Source organism: Pyrus communis, chromosome 5, assembly GCF_041283825.1.
Source record: "Pyrus communis isolate YQ-2024b chromosome 5, ASM4128382v1, whole genome shotgun sequence".
Classification (NCBI taxonomy): Eukaryota; Viridiplantae; Streptophyta; class Magnoliopsida; order Rosales; family Rosaceae; genus Pyrus; species Pyrus communis.
In genome coordinates this window covers 31,345,478-31,366,474 of record NC_142569.1, presented here as the reverse complement: position 1 = coordinate 31,366,474, position 20,997 = coordinate 31,345,478, and the positions used below count along the sequence as shown (strand labels likewise).

Genomic DNA, 20,997 nt, shown 5'->3' with positions numbered 1-20,997 from the left:
TATTGATGGTTGAGGTCATGGTGGATTTGGTGGTAGTAAGATGGTTTCACAATTTTCTCCAATGGTGGTAGAAAAATTAGTGAAGGAGAGATTGTGGTGGTTGGTGGTTCGCCATGGTGCTGATCGGGTCTTGGTGGTGAGGGAGAGGCGTGATGGTGGTTAGTGGGTTCATGGATTGGATCGTTACTAATCACTCTCTCACTAGCATTTAACAACTTAACCCATTAACATAATCGTTTGTCATATTCGTCTTCATATTTTAGTATTTTTTGGGGCTAAACTTAACCTGATTCTTTTAGCTTGATTCTCTTTAGTGGGAGATTGATTTTGTTGACTATAGGTGACCTATAGTCTTTGGGTAGAGATGAACTTACTTATCATAAATAATTGAGAAAATCTAAATGAAATAACCAAATTGATGTATGGAACTAAATTTCAGGATGACATTGTCGATTGTGAATTTGAAGTTCCAAAATGAGGATTTTGAACAAATTCAAGGACTAGTGATGTAAAAACATTGAAGCTTATGGAAACGAAGCAAACCAACCAAAAGCACATCACCACCATCGACACTGGTAAAGTAGTTGGAGGTTGGAACGCCCGCCATCGTTTCGATGCACTCGAGAAACACACACACCTAAATGCGATGAAGATATCAACTACGAAATCGAAATAAACCCACAAAACAAAACCTACCCATCGAATCCACAGACCCTCTGGATTCTCATCCTTCCTTCCTTCTTCTACACAAACCCCCTCATTCTCTCTCTCTCTGACCGCCCACTCCAATGGCTCACCTTCTCAACACCTCCTTCATCCCCACCTCCCAACCCCTCCGCCGTAACCCCACCTCCTCTGCGCCGGCACTTATTTCCGGGCGCCGCGGCAGGGCCCAAGTCCAGGCCAAGATCCGGGAGATCTTCATGCCGGCTCTCAGCTCCACCATGACTGAGGGCAAGATCGTCTCCTGGGTCAAGTCCGAGGGCGACAAGCTCTCCAAGGGCGAAAGCGTCGTCGTTGTTGAGTCTGATAAGGCTGACATGGACGTCGAGACTTTCTACGACGGTTACTTGGCTTCGATTATGGTCGAGGAGGGCGGCGTCGCAGCCGTCGGTTCGGCTATTGCACTATTGGCCGAAACCGAGGACGAGATAGCCGAGGCCAAGGCCAAGGCCAGTTCTTCATCAGCAGCTCCAGCGGCACCAGCACCAGCACCAGCACCGGCCGCAGCTGCTCCGGAGCCACAACCAGCGAAAATTCCGGATAATGTGGGTCCTGCGGTGGTCCCTAAGGCGGCAACCGTAGCTTCAACCCACCCGGCGTCAGAGGGAGGGAAGAGAATCGTGGCATCGCCATATGCAAAGAAGCTTGCTAAGGACTTGAAGGTGGACTTGGGGTCAGTGGTGGGAAGTGGACCACTGGGGAGGATTGTGGCTAAGGATGTTGAAGCTTTTGCTGCTCAGCCTACGGTGGCATTGGCTGCTGAACCGAGTGTTGGAAAGTCAGCTGCTGCTGTGGCGGCGGAGGCAGGAATTGAGTTGGGATCGGTGGTGCCTTTTACAACAATGCAGGGGGCTGTGAGTAGGAACATGCTTGAGAGTCTCTCTGTGCCCACTTTCAGAGTAGGATACACCATCACCACTGACGCGCTGGATGCCCTGTACAAAAAGGTAACTTCAAATTATCAAGAAACATGCTTTCGGTATCATTTCACATTTTGCAAGAACAACGCTGAATTCTTATTTATTATCAAATTCAAATTCATTATTCATTTATGCGCAGCACCGAAAAGTTGTTTTTTAGGTAATTTCAATTCAATAATTTGGGTTGCGTAACATGAGAATCCATAGTTTGTGTCATCAAAATTGAGTCTCTAACTTGATAATTTGACATTGTCCTAAAATCATAATACGATTTCTTTTTCCATTTAAATGAAGAGTATTGTAGTCTATAGTATGCGCTTGCTTCGTTAATAAGGTAGCATTTTATGTTGAAAATCAATGTCAAAGTTAGGCAAGGAAAGTTAGTCAATGTTAGGTATGGTTGAATAAAAATTATTAGGTGCAATTAATGTGTTTTGTGTGGTAATAAATAATCTTAGTTTAATCATTTGGTTTGCTATAAATACCCAAGTTCTCAATCATTGTAAATCATTCAAAGAAAAACAAAGCCTAGAGCTAAAGAAGAAAAGCTTTGCTAATTAGTTTGTTTTGTGAGCTTTCTTTAAGTGTGTGCTCTATTTTCTTCTTCTTGGGATCATTAGAGTTATCTTGGATACTCTTCTTATTCAACAATTGGTATCAGAGCCAAGTCGGTCAGGGATCGTTCTTGGTAGAGCATTGGTTGTAAAGTCTCTTGAAATTCCGAGTATGCTCTGTGGTTGCAGTTTTGACTGATCTTCCACATCAGAAAAGGTTTCTTGAGATTATTGCTGGGGTTATCACAAACCTTGAGAGGGAGCTTCTTTGTGTCGAGAGTAGTGTATTACTCTGCACAGTAATCACTCAAGCTTGTTCGGTGTAGTCAAAGTCTTGCCGATACGATGGGTGATCTTCAAGTTGTTGGAGGAATCAAGAAGCTCAACAACCAAAACTATAACACGTGGGCAACGTGTATAGAGTCTTACCTTCAAGGTCAAGACTTGTGGGAGGTTGTCGGTGGTAGTGAAGTTACACAACCGGCAGCGGAAGATGCTAACGGCGTCTTGCGAAAGTGGAAAATTAAAGCAGGCAAAGCAATGTTTGCTTTAAAGACCACAATTGAAGAAGAAATGTTGGAGCACATTCGGGATGCCAAAACGCCAAAGGAAGCATGGGACACTTTTGTTACACTCTTTTCGAAGAGGAACGATACAAAATTGCAACTTCTTGAGAATGAGCTGCTATCGATGGTACAACGCGACATGACGATTGCCCAGTACTTTCACAAGGTGAAGTCGATATGCCGCGAAATTTCAGAATTAGATCCAACAGCTCTTATTGGGGAAACCAGGATGAAGAGAATAATTATCCATGGTTTGAGACCCGAATATCGAGGGTTCATTGCCGCTATACAAGGATGGCCAACCCAACCATCACTTGTTGAGTTCGAGAATTTGCTTGCCGATCAAGAAGCTTTGGCAAAGCAAATGGGAGGGGTCTCGTTAAAAGGTGAGGAGGAAGCGCTCTACACCAAAAGTAAAGGCAGCTTTAAGCAGCGTGCTGGTGGTGGATCTAAAAGAAATGGTGACAAGGAAAAAGGTCATCAAGGAGGAGGGAGTTCTCGGCCAGGGGGAGCTCCGAAGTATCACGGCAACCGTGGTCAGTCCCAGAATAATAAAAGATTTGAGGGCAAGTGTTACAATTGTGGAAAGAATGGCCATATGGCGAAGGATTGCTGGTTCAAAAGGCCTGCAGAAAGTAACGTCGCCAACTCAGAGAAGAAAATTGAAGATGATTGGGATGTCGTTGCATCTCTAGCCCTGGAGGAAGAATGGGATGCAGAAGCATCATCTTGTTGGTGCTCAGAAAATGAGGCGTTGCTCGACCCAAAAGATTTAGAAGATACATTGCAAGGGAAACTGGGAGACCGAGCTGCCCAAATCCAATCAAGTCCAGATGAGCCTGAAGATTTGCTTGCTGGAGACGATGTCGGGCAAGAAGTACCTAAGAGTCCTTGGCAAACAGGTGTGTACCAACAACCACAAGAAGTTAGACCTAGTGAAGTGGAAGTATCAACTCCACAAGCACAACTAAGAAGGTCAACAAGAGTACGAAAGCCAAATCCTAAATACGCCAATGCAGCCATAATTGAAGAAACAACTGCAACAGAACCTGAGACGTTCGAAGAAGCATCGCAGAGTTCTGAGTGGATGACAGCTATGAAAGAAGAGCTTGATGCACTTCAGCAAAATCAGACTTGGGATCTCGTGCCAAAGTCAAGAGATGTGAAACCCATATCCTGCAAGTGGGTTTACAAGATAAAGCGTCGTCCTGATGGGTCAATCGAGAGGTACAAGGCACGATTGGTAGCTCGTGGTTTCTCTCAACAGTACGGACTAGACTATGATGAAACGTTTAGTCCAGTGGCAAAGCTTACAACAGTACGAGTCTTACTTGCACTTGCAGCCAACAAAGACTGGAATCTGTGGCAGATGGATGTAAAGAATGCTTTTCTTCATGGAGAGCTGGATCGGGAGATCTACATGATCCAACCAATGGGATTTCAGAACCAAGATCATCCTGAATATGTGTGTAAACTGCGGAAAGCACTCTACGGATTGAAACAAGCACCCAGGGCGTGGTATGGTAAGATTGCTGAATTTCTAACACAAAGTGGTTATTCAGTAACACCTGCAGATTCCAGCTTGTTTGTCAAAGCCAATGAAGGAAAGCTAGCTATCGTGCTAGTGTATGTGGATGACTTGATCATAACCGGTGATGATGAGGCAGAAATTCTTCGGACGAAGGAGAATTTATCAGTCCGTTTCCAAATGAAGGAACTTGGTCAACTCAAGCATTTCCTTGGTCTAGAGGTTGATCGCACACAAGAAGGAATATTTCTCTGTCAACAGAAGTATTCCAAAGATTTATTAAAGAGGTTCGGAATGCTCGAATGCAAGCTGATCTCTACGCCGATGGAGCCAAATGTCAAAATGAGTGCACATGAAGGAAAAGATTTGGAAGATGCGACGATGTATCGACAATTGGTAGGTAGTCTGATCTACTTAACCTTGACTCGACCTGACATTTCTTATGCAGTTGGTGTGATGAGTCGGTACATGCAAAATCCAAAGAAGCCTCACTTGGAAGCAGTTCGACGAATACTGAGATATGTGAAGAGTACAATTGACTATGGTCTTTTGTACAAGAAAGCTGAAGACTGCAAGTTAGTTGGTTACTGTGATGCTGACTATGCGGGAGATCATGACACCAGGAGATCAACAACTGGGTATGTGTTTAAACTTGGTTCTGGAACCATCTCTTGGTGTAGCAAGAGACAGCCGACGGTATCATTGTCAACCACTGAAGCAGAGTATAGAGCAGCAGCAATGGCAGCTCAAGAGAATGCATGGCTGGTACAGTTGATGAGTGATCTACATCAACCAGTAGATTATCCAGTACCATTGTACTGTGATAACCAATCGGCAATTCGCTTGGCGGAAAATCCAGTCTTTCATGCAAGAACTAAGCATGTGGAAGTGCACTACCACTTTATCAGAGAAAAGGTTCTACAAGAAGAGATTGAGATGAGACAAGTCAAAACGAATGATCAAGTTGCGGACTTGTTCACAAAAAGTTTAAGTACAGGCAAGCTCGAAAATTTTCGCTGTCTGCTCAGCACAGTGCAAAGAATGAGAGCTGACATTGAGGGGGAGTGTTGAAAATCAATGTCAAAGTTAGGCAAGGAAAGTTAGTCAATGTTAGGTATGGTTGAATAAAAATTATTAGGTGCAATTAATGTGTTTTGTGTGGTAATAAATAATCTTAGTTTAATCATTTGGTTTGCTATAAATACCCAAGTTCTCAAGCATTGTAAATCATTCAAAGAAAAACAAAGCCTAGAGCTAAAGAAGAAAAGCTTTGCTAATTAGTTTGTTTTGTGAGCTTTCTTTAAGTGTGTGCTCTATTTTCTTCTTCTTGGGATCATTAGAGTTATCTTGGATACTCTTCTTATTCAACATTTTATTCCCCACGTGAATGTGGCTTACTGGTCGAGAATTCTGAATCTGGACAGTAGATTCGTTAAGTCAATTTTACCATGTTATTTTGTTGTAACGAGTACATGTTATGATTTATTTTTTCTAGATCAAGTCGAAGGGAGTTACCATGACAGCATTGCTTGCAAAGGCTACTGCACTTGCATTGGTCAAACATCCTGTTGTGAACTCTGGCTGTAGAGATGGTAAGAGCTTTATATACAACAGCAGCATTAACATAGCGGTCGCTGTGGCAGTCGATGGTGGATTGATTACGCCAGTGCTTCAGGATGCGGACAAGGTTTGTGCCTTTTCGTTTTCCGTGCTTTATAGTAGTGTTTTCTTTTGTTTTGGGAAGGTGGTTGGTGGTTCTAAGGCTCGAAGTTTTGTGGTTCAGGTTGACATATATACATTGTCAAGAAAGTGGAAGGAGTTAGTTGATAAGGCCAGGGCCAAGCAGCTACAACCTCATGAGTATAATACAGGTACTATTATTACTTGCCTAAATGCTTAGTAACTACACAACATGTTGAGCAGAGAAGGCATGAGAGAGTTTGGTATATTTTCTATTACATTGTCATGCAGAATGGAATGTGATAATAAACAACCTTTGCATGTGAAGTTTTTAAGACTTGTATAAAATGCTTCAAAATTCATGATTATTTTTATCAAATTTAGTAACTACTTTTTCGATCGATAGGAAAATAAGTATGTTACTAAATTTGAAAGAAATAATTGTATCGATCAAAATGTAATTAACAATTTTTTCGATCCATACAAAAAAAAGTATGATCATTTTGAGAAAAACAGGGATTTAAATGCACTGACATTCACTTTGAACTTTCAATTATTTAGCTAAAGTATAACATGGAATAGTTCAATTTATGCTTTATTGTTGTATGAAATTAAACACCAAAGCTGAATAATTAGATTGAGAACAAGGTGATTATTGTTCATGCAGTCAGTGTCTGTTTGCCTCAAGCAACAATGCCTAAATAATTTGGTTGCCTATGCTCAGATTCTCATGTTCTCCAAAACATGAACATAATTAAGCTGTCTGTTAGTTCATTTGTTTCAAATTAGTACTTGGATTTGAAAGCGTAATCCAGGCCAATATTTCAAAAGGCGGCAAAGGCTTCTCTTCTATAACTGTGGAAAAGGATGTGCCTAAATTCTTTTTTGTAATTGTAAATTGAGTGACCTTCCCTCTTCTGCCTTCCGTTAAACTTGGTTTTTATTTACAACAATAACAAAAGATTACAACTTTCTGTACCATGTGTGAAGTGCTTTACAAACAGCAAATGCTGGTTTGCTAAGTCTATTTGTTTCAATGCTTCAACTCAATCTTGGCTCTTTGAGGTCACAACTTTGGCCGTGCCATTAGAATTTTGTGCCTCATTGTCTTTCCTTTTTACTCAGATCACTAATACAGTCAGAGTGCAAATTAGAGGAACAGCGTCTAGAAATTTTTTAATGATGCAGTTTACAATGCCTGTTCTCTGTCACCTTTTGATTGTGGCGCGTTAGAAGGGTCTGGCCCTTATTGTTTAGCCTGCCTTATTATTAGACTCACAGAACCTTACTGCGGTTGAGTACCTGAGTAGTATCTGTCTCTATTTTTATGCAATTCAGGTTTTATGCCATTTTTACTAACAATTTGATATCGAAGCGCTCCATTTTTATGTCTGATTTAAATGATGACTGTTTACTGTTTTTGTAGGTACTTTCACTGTTTCTAATCTTGGGATGTTTGGTGTTGATCGGTTTGATGCTATTCTGCCACCTGGAACTGTAAGTGTTTCATTTGTCATGCTTTATTTTCTGTTAGAGAGTGAAGATGAATATTCTATGCAGGTGGTTATTAATATTTGTGCGTTTCTGATTTCAATTTTGATAGGGAGCAATTATGGCTGTTGGATCATCTCAGCCTACTGTTGTGGCTACTAAGGATGGCCGGATTGGTAGGAAGAACCAAATGCAGGTAAGAAATTTGAAAGCTATACTTATTGGTATGATACATAGAATGAAACTACAAATTCTAATTCTTGGAACATAAAATTCTTTACAGGTAAATGTTACTGCTGACCATCGCATAATTTATGGTGCTGATCTTGCTTCATTCTTGCAAACCTTGGCCAAGATTATTGAGGACCCCAAAGATCTTACCTTCTAGTCTCTGCATGCCTTGCCCCCAATTGATTCCTGCTTGGCTTTCAGAATGTCTGGGATTTTCCTCATTTTATCTCATCAGGCACGCTTCTACTGTTGCTTAACATTTAGCTTTGACGGGAATTATATGAAGAATAGGAAAATAATTTTGAATATAAATGCATAATGAGTTTTAGTTCTAGTTCGTCAAAGGTTCTGTCATAAAATCTTGCTGGCCGTTGTTTTTTTTTTTTTTTTTTTTTTTTTTTTTTTTTAGGGTTGGCTATTGCACGAAACTCGTTGTTGAGGTTGTAGCGTACGGGTTGAATGAAATCAAATTTGTAACTTTAAGCGTATTCATGATACAGAAGTATTGCTACTGAAATCCATTTCGAAAATGTTTTAGGACTTCATACGTAACATGTCTATTTTCAATAAATATTGCACTTGGCGCTCTGTTGGAAGCAGTAGTACAAGCAAGCATTATTTTTTACGCAGGAAATTGCTGTTCTGCCAAGCTTTGGCTATCTTGTGTAAGTGGTAAAGCTCAAATATAATCTAGTTCAGTATGTATACTTTCTACATTTTACATTACTTCTTATAGTTGCCCTATCTTCTATGGCAAGATACGCTTTAACTACACAAACATCGAACCACTGATATTCTAGTCGTAGGAACTGACCAAAACTTGGGGTTTCATCCCATCTTATGCGTGGAACTGGTTTTTTACATCGAGTTTGAATCATGCCGTGTTACTTTATCTTGCATTGAGGAGCATCCTAAGCACACTCTTCATTCTTGGCCTTGCTGCGGGTGATACACTAACACAAGCGAGAGCAATTTTCAGGACTGCAAGCATCTGGCTTCGGACTGCAATTGATGTTCTGCTGATACTATAATCAAGAATGTGATCCCTTTTATCTTGCTGCGCTGAGTTACTCGAGACCCACTTGGCCAACTCAATGCCCTCACTAACTGCTTGCTTTCCCGTCAGCAACTCCAGCAGAATGACCCCAAAGCTATAGATATTGCCGGCCATTGTTACCCTCATAGTGTATGCATACTCTGCCACAAAACAGAGACAAGATTTAGACATAAGGGCTTTAAATCCAGCAAGTTGCTGAAGAAATCACAGAATTGCTTACCTGGAGGAATGTAGCCAACAGAACCAGCAATAGTAGAAAGGCTACCGGTGCTCTTTGACGGATCAGTCACCTTCAAGAGCTCAACTTCTCCAATCAAAGGCTCCTTGAGGGACTTGAGCAAAATGCTTCGGTTTGACAGGTCAAGAAGGAGTATTGGACTTGGAGTGCACCCATGAAGAAAAGAAAGACCCTGCGCTATTCCGACTGCAATACTATATCTGCTCCCCCAATCCATGTCATCACCCGAGATACCATGAAGAGCATCAAAAAGGGTTCCTTTTGGAGCAAATTCATAGAACAGATATGCACTGTCAACAGTCAAGACATAGGCCAGCGGATTCATGACATTGGAATTGCTTAGTTTCCCAAAGACCTCTATATCTTTGGCGAACCTCTCGTGGCTGCCCAGTTGGAATATCTTGTCACTCAAGTTGAGCTTCTTGACAAAGTAGATTGCTCCAGACGGCATGATGGCTTTGTAGTAAGTTGAAAACCTAGTCTTCAGCACAATGTTTGATCGGTCAGAAACTACTTCCATCGCTCTAGTGAAAATGATGTTTGATCTATGAATACCATTTGCAGTTAAGAGATTTCCCTGGAGGACCTCAGGCACAGTAAGTTCTTCCCCTGTTTGAACTCGTTCATCATTAACCCTGTCATTCTGTCTCGATAGTGATAAGGCAACAGTGGTGACTGCTCCAAAGGCAAGAGTGGTGACTGCTCCAAAAGCAACCACCGCTGCTACAACTGCAAGAACAATTGTCACTGCATACGATTTTTTCTTCTCCGATTTGGGCAGAGTGCTTTTTGTTGTTCTGTTAATCAAACCCTTGTTCCCACGTGCGTCGACCATGACCCAAGAAGGGAACTCCGGAATTTCTCCAGAGAGCTCATTGTTAGAAAGTGACAACTGCGTCAAGGCTCCCAATGTAGTCAAAAAATCAGGTATCTTACCTGAGAAATTGTTATTTGAGAGATCCAGAATTTCTAGTCCACTGAGCCTCGAAAGAGTTTCCGGAATAGGTCCTTGAAAAAGATTGCTGCTGAGATTCAAAGCAATCTGCAAAGACATTGGCATTATTGGAATGTCGCCACCTAAGTGATTTTCTCCAAGTTGGAGTTCCATCAGAGACTTCATGGAGGCAATACTGGCGGGAATGGAACCGCTGAGCTGGTTGCCCTGTAAGTTCAAGATAAAAAGATTCTGCATTTCTGAAACTGAAGGAGGTATTGAACCGTTGAGAGAATTCCAGCTGATATTCAGAACGGACAAGTTGGGCGGTTGAGTAATTTGAATTGGAATTCCACCACTCAAATTGTTAAATTGAAGTTTCAAGACCTGAAGATGGCTAAGCTTACCCAACTCCACCGGCAAAGGCCCAGACAGTTGATTCTGAGCCAAATTCAGCAGCGCCAAATTCTGGCAATCACCCAATTCAGGAGAAATCAATCCAGTCAAGTTATTGTTTTCCAGCTCCAAGTAGGTCAACTTTTGATGTGTTGCACTTGCTGTGGAAGGTATCTTCCCATCAAGCGAATTGTTTCCCAGTCTCAACCTGACCAAGCTCGGAGATTGAATTTCCGGTATCTGTCCCTCCAATCTATTATTCGACAAATCCAGAGTATGCAGATTCAACGAGGACAAGAGGTCCGATGGAATCGACCCACTCAAGCTATTATAACTGAGGTCCAAGTTTTTCAGATGCTTTGCAATGCCATCAGGTATTGAACCATTGAAATTGTTAGAATTTGCTGCAAATCTCCAGAGGCTGGTCATATTGGAAATGCTTTGTGGGATTCTGCCGGATAATCTATTAGCCGAAAGAATCAAAACCTCCAACTTTGCGAGCTCTCTGATTCCATCAGGAACACTCCCGGAAAGCCGATTTCCGCTAAGATCAATCAGAGTCAAATTCTGATATCCCACAAGTTCAGCAGGGATAGGACCATCAAACGTATTCATAGAAAGCTCAAGCTTCTCCAAAACCTTGGACTTTCCGAGACGTGTCGGAACAAACCCAGTAAAATGGTTGAAGCTAAGGTTCAAGCTTCTGAGCCTGACCAACCCGTCCAACTCGGAGTCAATGCTTCCATCCAAGTTATTCGCAGCAAAGTCCAAAGACTCCAACCCCGAAAACCCGACAAAATCGGGAAGACGACCCTTCAAATTGTTCATACTAAAATTGAGCAGCTTTAACCCGCCTAGCTTTCCACAATCCGAGATAAACCGAGGTGGGATTGTGGTCAGAAGGTTGCCGGACACATCGAGAATCTGCAGAGACTGAATCCGGCAAACGAGTGGCAGAAAGTCCGAGGAAGATAGAGAATAGCCGGCCAGTGAAATCTGGATGACGGATGAATTGGTCGGGGGATTGCAACGAACTCCCGTCCACAAACATGGGTTTGGTTCTTTGTTGACGTCCCATGAAACAACTCTAGTAGGAGTGTTGAGGTTGCTGGAGAGATTGATCATGGCGGTTTTCTGGTTTGAGGAGAGTTGAGAGAAGACCATGGGAAGAGGATGGTAGCAGAACAAGGACAAGAAGAAATGGAAGTTGAAATACAGGACAAGCGAGGTGGTTTGGCGGCCATACCTGCTCATTTTTGGGCTACAAAGGTTATTGTGTTTGCACTTGTGTTTGGTCTTTTATAATTTATAAATATGAAGGGAGAGTTGTATAAATAGTTTATGTGGTTTTCAGGTGGGAGGAGGAGGTCAGGGAGAGGGAGAGGGAGAGAGAGAGAGAGAGAGAGAGAGAATTGCTGAGAGATGTCTGATTGTGTTTGTGTTTGGTTTTGGGTTTGGGTTATTGGGGTTTTTGAGGAGTGGAAATGTTGTGGGAACGGGAAGAAGAGAAAGTGTTCGGCGTGTTGGTTGGGAAGTGGAGTTGACTGGACTCTTGACTTATGAGTCTGTTCTTGCAAAGACACTTTTTTTTTTTAATAAAAAAATACTATCTACACGGAGAAGGGTATGCTTAGTCTCACAATGGGTTATTAATAATGTAATTCAAATTCGCTTTTGGTAAGAATCAAACCTAAAATCTCACTTACACGTAAAGAGGAATACCACTAGACCTCAATTTTACTAACCATTACACTCAAGACACATAAAAGGAGAAACGCCCATTGGCATTTGAATGTAACACGACCATTTTGGGGGACGTGAACGCAAGAGTCCTTTTTGTATGTTTTTGTACCGTGACGTGACAAGAAAGTGGAGACTTAAGAATCTCTCAGTTCATAAAGCCCTAAAAAAGTTTCTACCTTGTGGACTGTGGAGTCATGCTTGACCTAGAAAAACAAAGGTTGTTCAAAAACGCGTAAATGAAGACAAAGAGAACAAGTTAGAAATACAGATGAGAATATGGGAAGGTGAGAATAAGATTCCACTAAAAATCGTTTGTTTGCGGAGAATGTGATGAGGTTTTGATTCGATTGGTTTTGAGAGTCGTCGCCACTATATTATCAGTGCTCATGCCGTGAATCTTCCGCCGGCCCATTTTCTGGGATTTTATGCTTTGAACCGGGACTGCATTGACCAAGACCAATCATTGCGGTTGATATTTTTGTTCCTTTTTATTTTATTTTATTTTTTCTTTCTATTTACTTGGATTAACTTGGTACACCTTTGACATTCTATTCGAAACCCTTGATTCCCAAGTCTTCTTATACGAGCCACAAATATTTGTAGCTAAAGTTTCACTTGAGGTTTCAAATTCAATTCTCTTTTTTATAAATAATTTGGGCTAGTTGATAGGATTTTTAAAACCTTCAAAAGTAGGGATAAAAACACTTAAAAATACTTGCAAGAGTATAATGTTATCGTAGTATAGCAGCTCCAGCAAGGTCGTTTTCTACATGAATTGAATGAATAATTTGTGTTTAAAACCAACTGTTAATTAATTATTTAAAACAAAGTTTGGAAAATGTTGATTTTAGAAATTAATATAATAAAAATCAATTTTAAAATAAAACAATTAAAGAAATTAACTATAGAACAATTTAAAGAAAATCAATTTGTAAAAGCCTAGGGTTCCGCCGTCCCTTTAACAATCATATGCAATTTTACCAATTACTTACGAAATTCCACACACATACTTTGAAGGTTAGGTTTTCGTAATGCATATTTTCCTCGCGATTTTCAAGCGAAAACGTATATCTAACATGCAACCCGTCTGTGATGTTCAGATGAAATATAAACATGCAAGACTCATTAAGTTTTGTGAAAACCCTTTGAAAAACCATGCAACCCTTAACAGCGTGATGTTTGCCTTAAGTGAACTTACAATTACTAATCACAAGAAGCCCTCCTCAATTTCAGGGTGATGTTCCAATATAAATTGCATCAAAGTACTTGTCTAAAAACCCTAATGGTCGCGAATCACTAAGACAATTAGATGGTTTAATCACGATGATTAATAATTCAAAGCAAATATGCTTCCATTCATACGCAAATTAATAAAATCACATATTCATGCTAAGGCTCATGGCTTCGCCCTAGCAAAAGAACTAGTTACGAACAATCATAATAAAATATTATTAAGAACAATGATAGAAAACACCTAGAAAATAAACTTGAATTGTCAAAGGCTTGTGCGTGTGTTTCCTCCTCTCCTCCTAATCCTCTAACCCTAACGGCTAAAAAGTCTTATTTATACTACTACAAAACAAAATCCTAAAAAGTCTTAGAATAGAACTAGGAAACATAAAAATAATAAAACAGAAAATAAAAGGTTTCCTATTTAAACTGATATTCGGACTTCTCAGAAAATCAGACTTTTGACTAACCAAATCAACTCTGATTTGGTCCTAAAAGGTCCTAAAAGGAATATTCCTTAAAATATGCCATCTTGACCTCCAAAATACCCAAAACGTCCAAAAATGTCAATCTGGAAAAGCTACGCGCTGGGCCTTTATTTCATCACTATGGTCAAACGGCTTGGTAGAAAAATCTAAAATTTTGACACAATTATCTTGAAAGAATCACAACATCTTCCAATTAGAATCACTCCAAAATTCATCCGTTTGATTACTTTTTGCTCCAAAGGAAGTCGCATGTCCTATATTAAAAATATATAACAAGGTATCAAAATTCTATCAAAATAACCAATAAACTATAACTAAGAATAGGGTAAAATATGGACTCATCACTAGTGATCTTTAAACTATTATCGAACTGTGATTTTGGCTCTTGAACTCTGTTTTTTATAAATAATTTGGGTTAGTCGTCTTTAAACTATTATTGAAATATTGTGTCAATAAATTTTGGAAATACGCCTCCTCTCTCTCTCTCTCTCTCTCTCTCTCCTTCTCCTTGTGTCTCTTTCTAGAAACCCAAATCCAGAGCCTCTTCTCCAGCTCCAACTTTCAGTCACCACCCCTTGCTCTTGCTCGGGGTAGGTGGCAACCCGTTACTTCCTCCTCTTTCCAGTCTCATTCTTCCCCCTTCCTTTCTTCCCTCATTTGCCTTTTTCTTATTTTTCCTCTACTCCATCCCCATCCCTGCATCCATCTCTTCCTCTCCTCTTTCCAGTCTCCTTCTTTCGTTTTATTCCTGATTCTCTCTGAGTTTATCTCAGTTTTCCTTGAGTTGGGTCTCAACTATCCCATGAGTTTATCTTGGATTTGGGCTTCGTGTCCCTTATCTGACATCTTTTGCCTACTTTTACTGCTTTCTGTCCTCACTTCTCCTTAGTTGTGATACTTCATCGTCATCCTACCATGTACTCGAATAGGCATGCTCCGATCAGGAATAGGATACCAAACCTACTACCCTCATTCACTTCCCACCCCCCAACGGGCATGCCTATGCCAAATCCCCATCGAGGCCAAGTGATGGGTATTTTACATACCCCTTAGCCTCACTCTCTACTTGTATGATACTTTGTTTGTATATATTTGCAAGGGTTCGTGAAGGGAACTTGGATCTGGTGTCTACTTTCTCGATTCGGAGTTTGGCTTCCTTCGAGGATGTGACTGTGGCAGTGAAGTGGTCTTTCCTGCTGGAGATTAGGTTTTTTATTATCTATTTTCTACTACCTTTGGGTCTAAACTTGTGTGTGTCTCCCATTGTATCTTGTGTTGTTGCTCTCGTTTTGCTTAGGCCTTTTACTTTCCCTGCAGTTGTTTACTGTTCCTTTTTGGGACTTGTATTAGTTTTTATCATAATGAAAGTTGACTTTGTGATAAAAATAAATAAATAAATAAATAAACTATTATCGAACTGTAATTTTGGTTCTTGAATAAAGTATCTGATGAGTTGCTTTCATATTATATATTTTACTCTATTCTTAGTATAATTTGGTATTTGTTTTGGTAGAATTTTGATACTTTACTTTATATTTTCAACATTGAACATTCGACTTCCTTTGGAATAAAATGTGATCAAACAGACGAATTTTGGAATAATTCAAATTAGAGGACGTTCGTGTGTTCCTGAGCTTGTTCGTTTTAAAATTTCAACGATTTCTACCAAGTGGTTATTTTCTAGCAATTAAATAAAGAAGCAATGCGTGATGTTAAAAATTTTGAAATATTATGCATTGGATGCAATTTATGTTGGAATGTCACCTTGTAATGCTTATTGTGGTTAATAATTGTAAGTTCACTTAGGGCGAATGCCACGTCTTAAGGGTTGCATGGTTTTTCAAAAGGTTTTCACAAAACATAATGAGTCATGCATGTTTATATTTGATCTAAATGTCATAGACGGATTGCATTTTTGATATACGGTCTATCTTGAATGCCACAAGTAGAATATACATTAGGAAAACCTAACCGTCAAAGTTGCATAGGTAATTAATAAGTAATTAGTAAATCTACATAAGATTGTTAAGGGAACGGGGAACCCTAGTGCTTTTCCAAATTTATTTCTCAAAACCTTTTCTTTTTTTATCTAATTTCTTCTTAATTGGTTACTAGTTGTTTTTCTTAAATTACTTTTATTAAATTCGTTTTTATTATATTTAAATTCAAAAGCAACCCTTCCCAATCTTTGTTTTCAAATAATTAACTAATATTTTGGATTTGCATAAATTGTTTTAAATAATTCATGTGGGACATGAACATTTTTACTACAATTACCTTGTTCTCTTGCTAGTACTTTGTGTGGATTTAACCCTCTTTGCGCAGGTACTAAAAATCTTATCAAGAAATTGGCATCATTGTCGGGGATCGAACCCAGGTCACGTGCATGACAGGCGGGAGTAATTCGCGTGACATGGTGAAGGTTAATTCCACAGTAGAGTATTTTCTATTTATCGTTACTTAGGCACTAATTCATGAGTTATACTTTGAAAATTCGCACATTCCCATCCACATGGTTTGTGGGGAGTGAGATTGGAACACTTACTTTTAGTCTGAGTTAACTTTTAATTTTTGTTCTTCATAAAGTAAAGTTTAGTTCTTATCATAAATAAAGTAATAATTGTTCCACCCAAGGCTTTACTTAGTAATGGGCCAGTCATGCCTAATCAGCAGTGATCCTCACGTAACACAATAAAGTTTTGGCATGGGGCAGAGTGGTTAGTTGGTTTCGTAGCCTTTTCAACTCGAATTAGGTGTTCTACACCTAGTGCCCTAAAGCCCTTGTGTTATTAAGTTTGGCATCTGATTTGAACAAAATGTGAAACAATAATTCCTTCGTACTAAAACTGTAAGTGAGAGGTCTTAGGTTCAAATCTCGTGGATGGCGAATTTGATACCAAAGGCATTGGTATTAGTTGGACTGGGGTTAGGATATTTAAACTCTCATTTATCAAAGATACGGTCGATGTGGGATATTTCAACACCATTGTGTGGCTTAACCGAATTTCTTCCTCTTCTTAGTATAAAATATATCGTTGTACCTAAAAAAACACTGTTAGGCTTTGCGTCAACCAAAGGACATGGGACCATATTTATGCTATGGAGAGCCAAGCAGGTTTAAATAAAAATAATAAAAAAAATATTTTGAGAAATAAAACATTAATATTTAAAAATTTAAAATGGATGTAGAACAAATGGCTGAGTGGATTGAAGATGTAGTGGAGCAAAAGAAGACAAAAGGATGCAACGGAAATTTATAAATTTGGCATCCGAGCTTCGTTTTGGGAGCATAATACCTTTCTAAAAAGAGCGAGATGTTCAGATTTAGACATAAGGCTTTGTCGTGATATATTTTGCCATCAAAGGTCTTTTAGACTTTCAAAACACATTTAAATTTTGTAATACGAATCGCGCTCTTCAAATTTCGTCTGATTTATTTCATAGTTGATTTTAAGTCTATTTAAGCCTTTTGGCTCCCAATTTAATACATCATTCAGGAATTATTCAAATAAACATTTTCATTTTCTTTTAAAATCTGGTGGATTCCGGAACATTGTTCTTCAAGGGCGTACATTGGTATCCTTTCTACGCTCGTGTTGCATCAATACATAATTAAAAACTAAAAAGAAAAAAACCCAATCAACTTTTAACAATGAAGTAGAGAAGAAGTCTAGCAGAGCAATAATCTTGAATTCTTATGCCATAGAAAGGCTTTGAGATTCAAGGGTACTGAGAGATAACAGTAGGAGCCGTTGAGGGAGGTAAAACTTGATAGTGTGTTGAGAGTTTGATTGTTGTAGTTTCGTGTGTATTCTTCTTTCTCCAAAACCCTTTTATTTATACCAATTGACTCAACCTTAAAATCTTCCTAGGATCTTACTTCCTCTGCTTGTAATCCAAGAACATAAGGTTTTACATTCAATTCCAATTTTTAGCTACAAGAATCCCTTTCTTCACGCAGAATAACTGCATCGCCTTTTGCCACAATCGAGCTTAGAGCAAGGCAAGGTTCACCTGCACATCATTTTAATTAAATCTCAACTACTCACTCGTGACAAAATGTGCATGAGAGAATTTCCAATCAAGATAATTAGGTCTTTTGGACTTCGCCAATTAAATAATGGCTAAACATTTAATGTCCAAACCCATTACTTAATTTTGAATTTAACATTAATATTTTGACCCAAATAAAAAATAGGCCCAACAAAAATATTGTAATTGATGGAACAACCCAACACAAGCCATCAACTAATAATTTTGTGCAAGTGGTCATTTACCATAGTGTGGGTTCAAATTTCGTCGATGGCTAATCTAATATTTCATCTGACAAATTTTATCGTTTAACCCAAAAAAAAAAAAATCAACTAATAATTTTGTACCGTCCTAAAAAGGACGTAATAGAAAAGAAAAAAAATAAAAACTAGTGCTAAACAATTGGTTTACTTGTCATTGACACTATACTTGGCCGATGTGCTACTGCATGGCATCTCAAAATCACTATTACTTACATCATCAAGTGGCTCTTTCTCAAGCTTGACGATCTCATGACGAAATAGTTTTAGAAAGACAAATTTCTAAGCGGATGCAATTACTAATGCGGCCATTTTATTGACGGGCTCTATTTATAGGGATAGAACTATACCGTCTGCTAGGAATACTCTTATATTTGACCCATCACGATCTGGTTGTAATGGAGATTTTAAACATTTTTTTTCTTCTGAACAAACAATATTATCTACGCTAAAATTTTAATTCATTAAACCTTTGTTATTTTATCCATTGAAAAAAACAATTGGTTCACTTGGTTCCTAGGCAGGACATAAGTGGCAAAGCAAATCCCTTTCACAGCTTCAAAGTCAACAGCTTTGTTGTTTTGATTTGAAAGGGGAGGTGTTTCCTCCTTCCAATCCGCCGATAGATGAGATGTCCCTATTGCTCCTTTCTGATTCAACAAGTCTTGCAAGAAACTATATTTTCCAACACAATTTGGCACGTATATTGCTAATTAATAATTCAGCAATCAAAAAGGTTTTATTTTTGTTGTACCGCCCTTAGCCCCAGATTGGATTACCCATTTTTGTTTCTTAGCACATATCATCTTTAAATTCGACTAGTATTTCGATTCACGATCCCTTCTTCACTTGTAAATAAGAGATTTTAACTTTAATTCTCGTAAATCGTGAGTTTGAATCAAATTATTATAACTGAACAATTATGTGATTTAATATCACAAATCTTCCACCCCTTAACGTAAATAACCCAACAAAAGTCTTTCTCGTGTTTAAGCCACGTGTTTTGGGTTCACTTGAGATAAAAATATATAAATCTGCCTTGAAAATGTAACTACGTGGGGGGCCCTGACACCCTTAACCTATATTTCTTCAAATAAAAAAGAAATGGTGACCCGCAGGAAGCAGTTGAACTAAAACTTTTTGAGAACAACCAGCTGCACCATTGTCAACCACCACCAAACCTCCTCCAGGCCAACGAACTAATCCTGTGCGAGTATCTCATCATTTTAATTAACGTTGTGCGACCAACTATTTGATTCCCAGTAGATCAACCACTTCATGGACACAGACGATTTCAGCTTCCCCACACACAATTTCCCTTCAACTCCTATCGACTCACCCCCGTTGTGGTGCTTATCTCCTGCAGCAGAAGAAGATCGTAATCATGGAGAAGACATCACGGATGCTGTAAATTGTAGTTATCAAAGAAGAAAGAGCGTTTCACATATCGAGCGTGGCGGCCGGAAAATGAGAGAGAAGGAAGAAGAGGAGACTAAGACGATGGACATGCTTTGGGAAGATTTCAACGAAGAACTACCAATGTCAAGAACTGCTGCAAGATCAGACTACTCTGGTAGGTTTTCACAAGAGATACTAAAACAATTGGGCTGCGTTCAATCTTTCAAGTTTTCGAAAACCAACAGTACCACTACTACTGCTGTCGGCGTTGCGGGGATTATGAAGGTCATAAAAAGGTTGTTCTTCCTCCACAACCCTAATCACAAACTCAAGAAACCTGCATGGCCATGATCAAATTGCCTACCTCTCCCCTTTCTTGTGTTCTTGGTTTTTTTTCTTTTTCTTTCTTTTTTTCTAATGTCTTTTTTTTTAATGGGGTGATCATATACTAGTGCTGAATGTAAATAATTTGATTATATATAGTTTGATTAATAAAAAGAAGGTACAGAGGGCACGTGTCATGACCAAGTCATGTCTATGTATGAATGTATTTCAGTTTCTCTATCCATTTGACCATTTGCTAAAGCATCTTATGATTTCAGTTTTTTTTTAAATATAATAGAGAGCTCTTTGTAGCACAATAAAGAAAAGTAAGAATAAAATTGACTTCTTCAAGCTAATAAAGAAGCCAAGAAGCCCCGTCTTCACAGAGACATTCTCCTCTCTATCAGAATCTCAAATGCTCAAATTAACAATGGGTTTTCAGTTCAGAAAAGAGTGTATATTCTAAGGGTGGGCAAACGGATGTAGGAACTGCTGGTCACGACGGGTATGGATCGGTTCTAATTTTTTAAGAGGAAAAACGGGGCGGGGCGATACCATTTTAGGGGCGGGCCAAGTCCATATATAAAAAAAGGGGACCCCGGACCGGCCCGTTAGTAATTGTAATGGACAGACGAGATTTGAAGAGTAATATACATCCAACCTTATCCGTTAGTTTTTACCCTAGGTCTCAATCAAACCCGAGTCTCTCTGGTTACAGACTCCACTCTTTATTGCATCCCCTCCCTTGCTCCCCCACTCTTCGTCAATCATCTTCTTCACCACCCAGAACATAACCACCGTAGCGAGTCTCCTCCCAGTCTCCCTCCCTCCCGAATCCCACAGTACCGACACTCATCTCATCTTTCCCACTCCTCTCTGTTTCCCTCAACGATATCACCGAAAGCCCAGAAGACAGATCCATCGTCAACCCATCGCCGCCGCAGCGACAACCACCACCCCATCACTAGCATTGAGATCTCTGGTTTAGGCGTTATCTCCTCCTCAACGGCACAGCTCATTCCTCGTTCTCTCCTCCCTCCCACCGTCGAATCAATTGCGTCGATTGCTTCGAGATCTATGTTGAACCGATATGGATGGAGCCTTCTGCCATCGTCGATCTAAGTCAGATTGGAGCCTCACGCCATCGTCGTCGACCAGAGTGGAGAAACAGAGACCTTGATTTAGGATTGGGAGAGATGAGCAA

The 20,997-nt window shown here is 39.5% G+C and overlaps 3 protein-coding genes across 3 annotated transcripts; 2 read left to right on the top strand and 1 right to left on the bottom strand.

Annotated features, from left to right (window-relative positions):
• Positions 1–437: 437 nt before the first annotated feature.
• Positions 438–8,238, top strand: LOC137725763 (dihydrolipoyllysine-residue acetyltransferase component 5 of pyruvate dehydrogenase complex, chloroplastic-like). The gene is made up of 6 exons (XM_068464545.2): positions 438–1,670; positions 5,787–5,978; positions 6,075–6,162; positions 7,398–7,468; positions 7,575–7,658; positions 7,746–8,238. Exons 1-6 carry the CDS (start codon positions 789–791, stop codon positions 7,848–7,850), a joined length of 1,422 nt encoding a protein of 473 aa, XP_068320646.2. The 5' UTR covers positions 438–788; the 3' UTR covers positions 7,851–8,238.
• An 89-nt stretch (positions 8,239–8,327) lies between these two features.
• LOC137725762 (uncharacterized) lies at positions 8,328–11,762 on the bottom strand. The gene is made up of 2 exons (XM_068464543.2): positions 8,971–11,762; positions 8,328–8,890 (listed from the first exon to the last, which is right to left on the bottom strand). Exons 1-2 carry the CDS (start codon positions 11,570–11,572, stop codon positions 8,583–8,585), a joined length of 2,910 nt encoding a protein of 969 aa, XP_068320644.2. The 5' UTR covers positions 11,573–11,762; the 3' UTR covers positions 8,328–8,582.
• A 7,398-nt stretch (positions 11,763–19,160) lies between these two features.
• On the top strand, positions 19,161–20,054 carry LOC137725054 (uncharacterized). The gene has a single exon (XM_068463660.2). It carries the CDS (start codon positions 19,350–19,352, stop codon positions 19,818–19,820), a length of 471 nt encoding a protein of 156 aa, XP_068319761.1. The 5' UTR covers positions 19,161–19,349; the 3' UTR covers positions 19,821–20,054.
• Positions 20,055–20,997: the final 943 nt, after the last annotated feature.

Coding starts and splice junctions, on each gene's coding strand:
- LOC137725763 (XM_068464545.2), top strand. CDS start 789: ATGGCTCACCTTCTCAACACCTCCTTCATCCCCACCTCCCAACCCCTC. Junction 6,163..7,397: donor ACCTCATGAGTATAATACAG/GTACTATTATTA, acceptor CTGTTTTTGTAG/GTACTTTCACTGTTTCTAAT. Junction 7,469..7,574: donor CTATTCTGCCACCTGGAACT/GTAAGTGTTTCA, acceptor CAATTTTGATAG/GGAGCAATTATGGCTGTTGG.
- LOC137725762 (XM_068464543.2), bottom strand. CDS start 11,572: ATGAGCAGGTATGGCCGCCAAACCACCTCGCTTGTCCTGTATTTCAAC. Junction 8,891..8,970: donor TGTTGGCTACATTCCTCCAG/GTAAGCAATTCT, acceptor GTTTTGTGGCAG/AGTATGCATACACTATGAGG.
- LOC137725054 (XM_068463660.2), top strand. CDS start 19,350: ATGGACACAGACGATTTCAGCTTCCCCACACACAATTTCCCTTCAACT.